At 47.4% G+C, this 12397-nt stretch overlaps 1 protein-coding gene across 2 annotated transcripts in view; it reads right to left on the bottom strand.

Annotated features, from left to right (window-relative positions):
- Positions 1-3231: 3231 nt before the first annotated feature.
- The window catches only part of RFT1 (RFT1 homolog (S. cerevisiae)), a 45743-nt gene continuing 36577 nt past the window's right edge, over positions 3232-12397 (bottom strand). The window contains exons 12-13 of one of the 2 annotated variants that reach the window (XM_011947293.1): positions 4613-4862; positions 3232-4292 (exon numbers count right to left, since the gene is read on the bottom strand). In XM_011947293.1, the coding sequence (XP_011802683.1) occupies positions 4125-4292; positions 4613-4862 (418 nt within the window). In that variant the 3' untranslated portion in view covers positions 3232-4124. The remainder of the gene's footprint in view (positions 4293-4612; positions 4863-12397) is intronic. The other variant, XM_011947295.1, reaches the window with a different exon arrangement.

The following is a 12397-nucleotide window of genomic DNA, read 5'->3' as shown; positions in this document are numbered from 1 at the left end:
CAGCCTCTCACCTGAGCCCCTCCTCTCACCTGAGCCCCTCCTCCTCCAGGTTCTGGATGCTCTCAGCTCCTGCTTGTCTCTTCCTCAACATCAAAAGCTGCTTAGGAAATAATTCCTTTTTTTTTTTTTCAGTTGCAGTTTCTTGCTCTGTCGCCCAGGTTGGAGTGCAGTGGTGCGAACATGCTCACCGCAGCCTCGAAATCCTGGGCTCAAGCAATCCTTTGCGCCTCAGCCTCCCATGTAGGGACTACAGGTGCGTGCCACCATGCCCCGCTAGTTTTTAATTTTTTTTTTGTAGAGATGGGGTCTCCCTGTGTTGCCCAGGTTGGTCTCAATATCTTGGGCTCAAGCGATCATCCTGCTTCGGCCTCCCAAAGTGTTAAGCCACAGCGCCTGGCCTGGCAAATAATTTTTTCTTTTTTCCTCCCGCCAGAGAACAAAAAGGAAATAAATCTTGATGGGGTTATTTTACATCTTAGTGTGAATGAGTCACTGAGTTCTCTGTGGAATCTGAATTTCCAGTATCCTCTTTAATTCTAGAATAGCAGCCTGTGACCAGGTGAAAGGAAATTCTATCACCTGATGGAGGAAGATATTAGAGTGAAGGGGCTGTCCTAGACCCCCTGAAATCACACACTTGCCCTGCTCTGCGCTGAAACCAGTCCTGACTGCTCAAGGAATGGCCATTTAATTAAAAAAAAAAAAAAAAAAAAAAAAAACAAGGACCAGGCCAGACGGAGAAGATAGGAGAGAAGTGCTGCAAACAACAGGAAATACAGCTTAAGACAGGACGGGGAGAACAGCAAAGGAGACGCCAGGCCTTTCTGTCCCAGACAGACGCAGCTCTGTGGCACAGGCCAGGACACCACCCCTCTTTCAAAGTCAAGAAGCCCAGTTCCAGCTACGTCAATGGAGGAAAAAACGTTCCAGTTGAGAAACACCAAAGGTTCACATCCTCAAGTTACTTACCCACCCTCCTTATGAAATCAAAGAATTTTTGTCCCTTTTGGAGGGAGAAGGAGTATGAAAGAAGAAAGGTCTTTACAAAAGTGTGAAGAAAATATTTTATTTCTTTTTAAACCAGGGGACTGATGTGAAACTAGCAACAGGAATGCATGATTTAAAAAAAAATGTGCCTGGTCTGGAATCCCAGCACTTTGGGAGGCTGAGGCAGGAGGATCACTTGAGCCCAGGAGTTCAAGGCAACAGTGAGATCAGTCTCTACAAAAAAAAATTAGAAATTAGCTGGGTGAGGTAGCACACACGTGTGATCCCAGCTACTCAGGACACTGAGGTGGAAGGATTGCTTGAGCTCAGGAGCTTGAGGCTGCAATGAGCTATGATGACACCACTGCACTCCAGCCTGGGTGAGAGGAGAGAGTGAGACCTTGCCTCTGAAAAGAAAAGAATAAAGACAGGAGGGAGGAGGGGCCCCGCTTGAATCAGGTTGGGAAGTGGCTGGGAGCAGGGCAGAGTAGTGGCTCCAGAGCCAGAAGTTGCCGTCAGGTAAGCATTAAACAGTGCAGCAGCAGCTCCCCACTGAGAGACCCCAAGCCAAATCTGAAGTGACCAACACTTACGTGTGGCCACAGGAGCACAGGAAGTCAGAGATACTGTTCTTCTCACTAACGAAGACTCCTTCCTTTCATAAAGGTTGTGCCTCAGAGACTTGTTTCCATGGAGAAGTAGCCTCACGATATTTTAAGTGGTATTTAAAGCCAAAAGTATGATTTCTCTCCCCAAATCTGCTTGGGTAAAGCGAGGCAGGCTGGCCCACATGTATGCAAGCTCCCTGAGGCAACAGGTGTGGCTCTAGGGGGTCCAGCAGGGGAAATGCCAGAGGCCTGGTCAGGTTCCGCTGAGCTTTAGGGAGGTGCCAGAGGCAGAGAACCGCAGAGGACCTGCTGCCAAAGTGCTGACAGCCCAGGCGGCAGGTGCTAGTCTTGGGAAAACTCGCAGCCACAGGCACGACTCTCCCTAGACACAGGGAAGTAGGACATGGGAAGAAGCCCTGGGCTGCCTTCGCAACTGGCTGTCTTTCAAGAGTAGCTGGCCCTGACAGCATCGTTAGGCCAACAGCAGGGGAGGGATGACAGCACTGCCTTCAGACATAGACCCTCTCTCAAGCTGAGAGAGTATAAGCATGGGGAGTCCTGCTCCCAGAGGCCACGGAGTCACAAGGTTGCTGGTGGAACAGCAGCTCTGTTCCTGGAGCAGAGAACAGGCATGAGCATGACTGGTCCTGGGCCTGCTGTGAAGGAAGACAATGGGGCATGTCAACCTTGGTGGCATCAAAGTCATGTGGGCTTGCCAGAAAAGCCAATCTCAGAGCCCTCCTACTGGGAGACAGAGATCCTGAAGTTTCAGCCTGGAGTGGGTACGGGGAAGCCACATTCTGACTTGCAATCCAGGTGATTCCGAGGCAGGTAGAATGAGGATCATGCTTGAGTTTGGGGTCATGTGGGCACGGGATAGGGGCAGGGTTCTGGGAGGGTGATCAGCAGCTGCAGAGAAGCAGCTCATGAGGACTGAAGGTCCCTTTCTGTGGATGCCAGGACAGAGAACGGACATGGGAGGGAAGGAAGACTGCCTTCTGTGTGTGCTCCACCTGACCCCATGGGACCATCCATTTTTCTGAGCTGGCCTGACCTTACCCTATGAAGGCATGACTGAGGCCATGCTTTGGAGGTCCTCTAATTGCTCAGGACACCTTGCATTTAGCTGCTTTTCTCCCACTTAGTGCAAAGCGTTCTTCCTCTGAGTAGATAAAAACCTACCAGGGTGACTGGGCCCCAGTCTTGCTATGCTGACAGGTCTTGATCCTTAGCTCCTAGGTACTGGCTCTGGGCAAGCAGATTTAAATACATGCATTTTAATGCATGATAGCAGTTGCCCTTACTGACCCTCTCTCTCTGGGTGTAGACACAGAAGGTTTGGGGCACTGAGTGAGAGGATTATTAACATCCAAGTTATAGTTTGTGCATGTAGTTCTGAGGGGGGTTAATATCCAAAAGGAATTAATACATTAATGAAAAAAGAAAAAACACTTTACACTCCAGAACACTGCTCATGATCTCACCTGCAGGGTGCAGGCTGCAAGGTGCAGAACGCCTGGGCTCACACCGTAGCCTGCAGCACCAGGCCCCCATGCCTGCCACTCTTGTCCTGGGGCTGGAATTTGGTTATATTGATGGTCAGCAGGAGGGGCCTGACTCAGTAATACTTGCCATATAGAGTTTGCCCTGTCTTATTCTGAAGATAAAAAAATACATCTGTTAAATCTTATCTGTCACCAGTGCAATTCCCATGTCAGAAGTTACAGAAAGCTGCAAAGCAGTATTCCCTTCAGAGACAAAGTGGCTCAACTGGATCACAGTTTTCTTCAAAGTCCGCCTCTTGCAGGTGGCCAGGCCAGGAGTCTCCAGCCAGCTTTCACCCACCCTTCAGTTAACAAATCTTGACAGCCCACTCTGGGTCAACTATGTGCTGACCCGGGGCGGCGGGGAACAGTGTGATCACGACAGGCAAGATTCTCCCTAACTCACTCTGGGAAATGTGATCTGAAAACCTTTCTGGTTTCATTTCTTGGATTTCTCACTGAGTAGCATTTTTCCTTCTCTAAAAACTCAGACCACAGTGTTGACACAGAGAAAGCCACAACTTCAGGGCCACACTCTGTTTTCATGTGGTGAATGAAAGAGAGGGGTCTCGCTCTCTCTTTTACAGAAGTTCAAAATTCCTCTGAAGGGTAAAATCGTTGCATCTCTTTTTCTGGGCCAGATAATTATTAACAATTAAGATATAGTTTGTTGGAGCCTTTAGCTCCAAAGGCCAATCACACTCAAAAGGAATGAGTACATTAGTAAAAGAGAAAATAAAATGATGAAAAAACTCTATTATTTTTAAAGGGCTTTTTGGTCTTCACTTAAAAATGAAACTCCTCCTCCGCATTTCAGACTTCGATTGGTCACAGGTGTGTCATGTTTTCGCTGGTGCCTCACCTCCGGGCTTCCTGTCACTCCGCTGCAGAGCCCTCGGCGGGGCTCTTACACAGAATATGTGTTCCACGCACAGAACTGCCCATAGCTGGTCCAGGTGCCTCAGCTGTCCAGGCTTCCCTGAAGTCACGTCATTTTGTCAGTGCGTCTGGGCACACCTAACTGAGTCCTGAGGAAATGGATCAGCTTGGTCTCCGTGAGGAATGCTGTCCCGAGAGTTGCTCCCAGACAGAAGGCCCCCACAGCAATGTGTGCCAGTCTGGCTGGCCAGCCCTGCTCACAGCAGAGGAACACCTGGGAAAGAAACAATTGTCAGTGCCTGTTCCTCAGTCTATACCTCCTTCCTCTGGGACCAGCCAGGGAAAGCAGCTGTGGTTCCAGCTTCTAAGTCAGATAAAAGGTATAACAGCCATACCGCAGGTCCATTCTCTCCCTAATGGCAACATTCTCTTGTCACATCTATCAGAAGATGCTGCCCTAGAGGCCTGGGGAGGGGACAGGAAGAGGCAAGCACTTGTCCAGTTGGTTTAGGCAGGGCAGGAAGGGGAGGCCCAGCAGGAGGGACAGCGGGGCAGCTGCAGGAGCATGTGGCATGATGGCTCAGGGAGTCTCACCTCCGAAACAGCAGTAACCCCACCACTGAGGGCAAATGCCCCGAGCAGGACCGGCGACAGGCGCAGGCCAGCCAGGGGTCTGTGGGGGCTCCTTCGGTAGTAGCGGTGGATGAAGCAAAGGCTCTGTGTGATCCGAATGCCCATGTTAAAGCAGTTGGCCAAGATGAAGCCCACGCTGCCACACCAACGGGTCAAGAGATAGGATAACACCAGGAATGAGGAGGACAGGGCCAGCATCACAAAATTGTACCTGGGGAGGAGACAGGCAAAGCAGGGCAGTGGGGACCTCGCCCCGGACAAGGCTGCTCCCAAAACAGCGGCCACGAACATCACCTCACAGAAAGAACCTGTGTTCCCACAATCCAGGTTTTCATAACATTGAATGCTACATGGAGACCATGAGAATGTCCCTGTCCCCTTACCCTGAACAGAAGGGTAAGAAACAACTCAAGAGATGTACGTTTTTTGAAGATAATAATTGGTTAGTTAAGTGACACTTTGTGATCAAAACATAAAAACCCTGTTCAGCTCAAGTCCTCAATGTGAGATACAAGAATGTGACCAGGGTAATAATTAGATATTGGATGCTAACTCTGTGACAGGCCCTGTGAGGAGTGCTGGGGACACACTGGTGAATGAACACACATGGGCCTTGCCCTGCAGAGCTTGGATTTATTTCACAGACAAGGGAAGCAGCACAGAGAGGCTGAGTAATCTGCCTCACGAGTGAGGTAACACTCAGCCGGACTTCTGACCCCTAAGCTTCAGTACCTCACACCACTGCCCTTGGGAGATGCAGCTCCCAGTAACCTTGGGCAGTAGATACCATTCAAAGCAAATGATTGGCCTCCAAAATGAAATGGGAACTGAACCAAAGCCTGGATCACCTTTGCTGTTTTCCAGACTCTTACATATCCTCACTCCCACTCCCTGTATCTCTAGAGCTCTTTGATCCTAGCGCTTCTTGCACTTCTCTGATTTCAAAGCGGCACATCACTTAGTTATCTTCAGTTCTCCAAAAAGAAAAGAGATTCTCAGCAAACACAAAATAGCTGCCATAGTCCTTCAAAAGGCTTGTACAGCCAAGAACAAAATCCCCCAGCCTCTGGTTTCTGCCTAGCACCAAGCAGGCACTCTAAGTATACAGCTGTTGAGAGAACCAAACTTTTGACATCCTCAAGCCATGTCTGCTGGGTTAGAAAACCTCAGAGGCCACCACCCAGGTTCTGCACATGAGGGGTGGTAAGAAAGCGTAATCCAGCTGGGCGTGGTGGCTCACGCCTGTAATCCCAGCACTTTGGGAGGCCAAGGCAGGCAGATCATGAGATCAGGAGATTGAGACCATCCTGGCTAACATGGTGAAACCCTGTCTCTACTAAAAATACAAAAAATTAGCTAGGTGTAGTGGCGGGCACCTGTAGTCCCAGCTACTCAGGAGGCTGAGGCAGGAGAATGGCGTGAACCTGGGAGGCGGAGCTTGCAATGAGCCGAGATCGCACCACTGCACTCCAGCCTGGGCAACAGAGCGTAATCCCAGTGCTTTGGGAGGCTGAAGTGGTGGGAGGATTGCTTGAGGCCAGGAGTTCGAGATCAGCCTGGACAACATAGCTAGTAGACCCGTCTCTACAAAAACCAGTAAAAATTACCCAGGGATGGTGGCACACACCTGCAGTCCTAGCTACTCGGGAGGCTGAAGTGGGAAGATCACTTGAGCTTAAGAGTTTCAGATCAGCCTGGGCAACGTCATGAGACCCTGTCTCTACAAAAAATTTAAAAAACTAGCCGTGATACACACCTGTTGTCCCAGCTACTTGGGAGGCTGAGAGAGGAGGAAGGCTTGAGCCCAGGAGTTCAAGGCTATGGTGAGCTATGATCATGCCACTGCACTCCAACCTGGGCAACAGAGCAACACCCTGTCCCAGAATATAATGATGACTTAAAAATGCATATGGCTGGCCTTCACCACCAGAGTTCCTGATTCTGCAGGGTGTGGGAGGAGGCCCTAGAACTTGGCCAGTACCCTAGAACTATGCTTGTAATCCCAGCACATGGGGAGGTTGAGGCAGGAGAATTGCTTGAGGCCAAGAGTTTGAGATCAGCCTGGACAACATAGTGAGACCATGTCTCTACCAAAAAGAAAACGGAAGGCAAGCCATTGCATCCTCCGAATGCCCAGGTATAGGTCCTTGGCTGATTCAGGCCAAGGTGCTGTGTGTTGTGGAGATACGCTTTATCAAAGTGGGTGGTAAAAATACTACACACACACACACACACACACTACCATACTCCAACAGGAGAGATGTGCTTTCATCCGGAGTTCCAGAGAGGGAGTTCATTTGCTTTTCAGTCCAGAGAGAGTCTCTTTTAATGAAGTACAAGAGCCTGTACCTCACAGGGGAAGTTTTTTCACTACTAATCAGTAATCAGAAAGGTCAACTTCAGAACAAGCCACTCAAATGGGACCCATCGTAGACCAGTACTTTGACCTCTTTTCCACAAAGCAGCAGAGATATGTAACCCGTTTTTCAGAAGCTATCTCAGAACCGTCTACTATACCAATCCTTGGAGTTTAAGTCATAGATTCACAAACTTTTAGCCATCCTTCCCCAACTCCCAGTAAAATAACAATAGTGAATAAAACCAATAGTTAATTCATGCTAATTCAAGCAGAGACGCATTCAACAGCACAGCCTCTTTGGCATGGCCATCTGAGAGGAGCTGATGATGGGGTCCATTGTCTGCCACTACAAGAGGGCTCTGCAGCTGCTGAACTTTCCAGAATTCACAAATCTATAGCCTTAAAGGCATAATCCACTTCAGGAAAAAATGAGAATTTAAAAAATACAATTAAAATATCACTTTTTTGGCTGGACGCGGTAGCCCACGCCTGTAATTCCAGCACTTTGGGAGGCCGAGGCGGATAGATTGCGAAGTCAAGAGATCGAGACTAGCCTGGCCAACATGGTGAAACCCTGTCTCTACGAAAAACACAAAAATTAGCTGGGCGTGGTGTGCGCACCTGTAGTCCCAGCTACTCAGGAGGCAGAGGCAGGAGAATTGCTTGAACCCGTGATGCGGGGGTTGCAGTGAGCCGAGATCACGCCACTGTACTCCAGCCTGGAGACAGAGCGAGACTCCATCTTAAAAAAAAAAAAAATCAATGTTTAAAATCAAAGCAAAATTATTAATCAGTGACAATATGACTGTCCTGTAAGGTTTGGTTAACATAAACAGTGAATTATTTATGAATGCTTATTTCTCCATGGTCCCAAGAAAATACTGGACTTAAAATTAGGCGTATTAAAAGATGGATTGGCTGGGCACAATGGCTCATGCCTGTAATCCCAGCATTTGGGAGGCTAAGGCGGGCAGATCGCTTGAGCCCAGGAGTTGGAGACCAGCCTGGGCAACATGGTGCCCAGAGACTCCGTCTCTACAAAAAATACAAAAATTAGCTGGGCATGGTAGTACACACCTGTAGTCTCAGCTACTCAGGAGGCTGAGGTGGAAGGATCGATTAAGCCTAAGAGGTCAGGCTGTAGTAAGCTATGATTGTACCACCACACTTCAGCCTGGGCGACAGAGTGAGACCCTGTTTCAAAAAAAGTAAAAAAAAAAAAAAGGATGGATGGTCGAGGATATCAACTCTAGCACTACCTGAAGCAGCTCCCAGCAGGTGCTGGTTGAATACATCAAGGCACAGCCATATAATGGAACCTTCACAGCCATGAAAAGGATGGCACTCATATCTTATGTGCCAAAGTGAGAAGATCATACCCATCCTTCATTTGACAGTTATGGAGTCCACTTTGGCACTCAAAGCTCAAAGGCCAACAAATCAGACAAAGGAGCTGTCAATCTTGGGCCTTTACACAACTGATCTCTCTGCCTAGAAGGCTCTGCCCCCATCTTAGACCACCTTCTTGGTCATCCTAAATGCCGCTGTGCTATAGGGGCCTGCCCAGCACACCCGATCTAAAGGGCACCTACCACTCACTATATACCCGTTTTTCATTCTCAGCACATCACATTTTCTTATTAATTTACTTGTTTGTTATCTGCCTCCCCACCATCAGCTCCAGGAGAGCAGAAATCCCATCTGTCTTATTCATTGCTGTATTCCTAGAGCTTAAAACAATGCCTGTTAGAGAGTAGATGCTCAAACCTACTTGTGAAATGAAAGAAAATTAGACAGCCTTAACAAAACAACAAAAATTATTCTATAAGGCATAATGAAAAATCCATGGCCGGGCGCGGTGGCTCAAGCCTGTAATCCCAGCACTTTGGGAGGCCGAGACGGGCGGATCACGAGGTCAGGAGATCGAGACCATCCTGGCTAACACGGTGAAACCCCGTCTCTACTAAAAATACAAAAAACTAGCCGGGCGAGGTGGTGGGCGCCTGTAGTCCCAGCTACTCCGGAGGCTGAGGCAGGAGAATGGCGTAAACCCGGGAGGCGGAGCTTGCAGTGAGCTGAGATCCGGCCACTGCACTCCAGCCCGGGCGACAGAGCAAGACTCCGTCTCAAAAAAAAAAAAAATCCATTAGTCAGATTCTATATATATTATAAGATTATTTAAAAAAGGCAACCAGGCCAGGCATGTTGGCTCACGCCTATAATCCCAGCACTTTGGGAGGCCGAGACGGGCAGATCACCTGAGGTCAGTTCGAGACCAGGCTGGCCAACATGGTGAAACCCCGTCTCTACTAAAAATAAAAAGAAAATTAGCTGGGCATGGTTGCACCATGCCATGCAAATAGAGCATTTGGTTGTATATGAAATATTAAAACATCCTTTGAATTGCAGGTTACTTTTTTTTTTTGACAGAGTCTTTTTTTTTTGAGACAGAGTCTTGCTGTTGTGGCCCAGGCTGGAGTGCAATGGCGTGATCTCCGCTCACTGCAACCTCCGCTTCCCAGGTTCAAGTGATTCTTGTGCTTCAGCCTCCCAAGTAGCTGTAATAACCATGAAAATAATTTTCCAGATGTTTATATACTATCGAAATTCCATTACAACTAACTTAAAAAGTTGTTTCCTTTGGTTCAATACAATATAAGAGAAAAGAAAGCAACCAGTCACTGTCCATATTGCCTCACAATTTGGTTGCAATTTATAAAAACATTTTAAATGGGTTTTTGATTCACCCCTTCAATACTAACACTGAAGTTACCGTAACAAAATTCCCTTCAAGGAGATACACTCCTAGTCCCGCTCTTTCCACTCTGATAGTGCCTCATTTCGCATGTTTCCAATTATATTTTTAAGTTATTCAACGTTAGAAGCAGCTTTCAAATAAAAACATTGTATTTTCAAAGCTAAATTGAAACAGGTGTGCGCCACTACGCCCAGCTAATTTTTGTATTGTTAGTAGAGACAGGGTTTCACCATGTTGGCCAGGCTGGTCTCGAACTCCTGACCTCAAGTGATCCACCCACCTTGGCCTCCCAAAGTGCTGGGATTACAGGCGTGAGCCACTGTGCCCGGTCCAAATGCTGTTTTTATTCAGAAAAACACTGGTTAACCTTAAGTTGGTTAAGTAAAATGCCTGCTTTTTTTCTGTTCAGAATCTGAAATGTCCAATGTAAAGTCATTATAACTGATTGTTATAGTTAACTATAGTTAACTAAGCTATCCAATTCTACTATAAAAATCCTTGCTAGCGTTTTATGTCTGTTAAAACTCACAGGGATTAAAAAAAAATGCTGACGTCTGTGATGAGCCCAGGTGCTCCATGTGCTCAGACCAGGCCCAGGCGCTGGAGCCAGGGGCCCAGAAAGAACTGGAGCTATTGTGTTTTATACACATCTCAAAACTGCACTTAATGTCACATTTTACTCTTAGGGGAGGTGAGTTACCCCACATGGGAACTACACTAGAAGGTGCTCTGGGCTCTGTTTTTTCTCTATGTTGACTAATAACCATGAAAATAATTTTCCAGATGTTTATATACTATCGAAATTCCATTACAACTAACTTAAAAAGTTGTTTCCTTTGGTTCAATACAAGAGAAAAGAAAGCAACCAGTCACTGTCCATATTGCCTCACAATTTGGTTGCAATTTATAAAAACATTTTAAATGGGTTTTTGATTCACCCCTTCAATACTAACACTGAAGTTACCGTAACAAAATTCCCTTCAAGGAGATACACTCCTAGTCCCGCTCTTTCCACTCTGATAGTGCCTCATTTCACATGTTTCCAATTATATTTTTAAGTTATTCAACGTTAGAAGCAGCTTTCAAATAAAAACATTGTATTTTCAAAGCTAAATTGAAATAGATTTTTTCATCCATGGGGAAAGAAGAGGATAGACTCAAAGCAGTTCTACTCTACAGCTATAAATTTAACTATCTGAGGTGAAAACCACATCCAGACCACTATTTTAAAACCATGGGTTGTGACCTACTACTAGGCTGGGAAATCAATTTAGAGGGTAATGGCATGGCATTTTTGAAAAACAAAATAGAAGACAGAGTAGAAAGCATCAGTGTGTCCTGTGCATAACTGGGGTACTTCCTGCCTTGTGAACTCATGTCTCAGTCACACACACCTAAGTGCGTCCTGGGTCACATTGCTCCGTGTCGTTTTTACCATGACAGCTGGTCTGGCCCAGCAGTTTCCAAAGCCCTAGAATCAGAATTGCCTAGAGCTGTGTAATAAACAGATTCCCTGGCTCAAGCCTTCTAAGATTCTAATTCAGCTGGGCTGGGAGTGGACCAGAAATTCCTAGAAGAATCTCATCAATCTGGACTGACACCTGCTCGTCTGGACTCTAGTTCTCAGTCACTGTGTAGCAAACAAAGTTCCCAAGCTTTTACATGAGCCAGCCCAGGAAAGGACACACACAGAGGAGGGGGAAGGGTCCCCATTTGAGATACTCCTTCCCCATCCCACCTCATGGCCAGGCCTCTGAGGGCCCTCACCAGCACTCAAGGTTACAGAGGCAGCATGAAAACCCCGATGGGCCCCTGGCTTCGAGGCAGTAAGAAAATGAGGGCCAGTCACCCCATCATCTACTCCTGCCCTTGCTACGATTTCCCTCTCTCTTCTCAGCATCACCCTCTAGCGATGCCTTAAGATGCTGCCTTACTTTTTTTTGGTATTTCGTACACAAGAGGTGGATGATCCTGGGTGTAGGCCAAATACACTTAACCAGGAAGAGTTCACATCAGAATCACTGAGGAGCATTCAAAAAACACACATATGCCCAGGAGCCTGCTGAGACTACGGTGTGGTAGGAGAGACAGGGGCAGAAGAAGGGCAGCCAAGAATCTGCATTTTTAACAAGCTTCATGGGAGATTTTGACTCATAATCAGTATTTTTTTTTTTTTTTGAGACGGAGTCTCACTCTTGTCCCCCAGGCTGGAATGCAATGGTGTGATCTGGGCTCACTACAACCTCTGCCTCCCGGTTCAAGCAATCCTTCTGCCTCAGCCTCCCACGTAGCTGGGATTACAGGCACCTGCCACCATGCCTGGCTAATTTTTGTATTTTTAGTAGAGATGGGGTTTCACCATGTTGGTCAGGCTGGTCTCGAACTCCTGACCTCAGGTGATCCGCCCGCCTTGGCCTCCCAAAGTGCTGGGGTTACAGGCGTGAGCCACCACGCCCGGCCCACAACCAGTATTAAGAACCACTGGTAGGGATTCCAGGATGGGAATCCTGATCTGGAGTCAACAGTTGAGAAAAAATTATGGCAAGATGTATGTGTGTATTTGGATTTTTCTCAGGAGAAGCGTCACAAAATCCCTGAGATTCTCGAAGACCCACCATTCAGGTTCTCA

Source organism: Colobus angolensis, unplaced genomic scaffold (genome assembly GCF_000951035.1).
Source record: "Colobus angolensis palliatus isolate OR3802 unplaced genomic scaffold, Cang.pa_1.0 Scaffold26, whole genome shotgun sequence".
Classification (NCBI taxonomy): Eukaryota; Metazoa; Chordata; class Mammalia; order Primates; family Cercopithecidae; genus Colobus; species Colobus angolensis.
The sequence above is the reverse complement of the archived record's forward strand: the minus strand, read 5'-3'. Positions and strand labels throughout refer to the sequence as shown.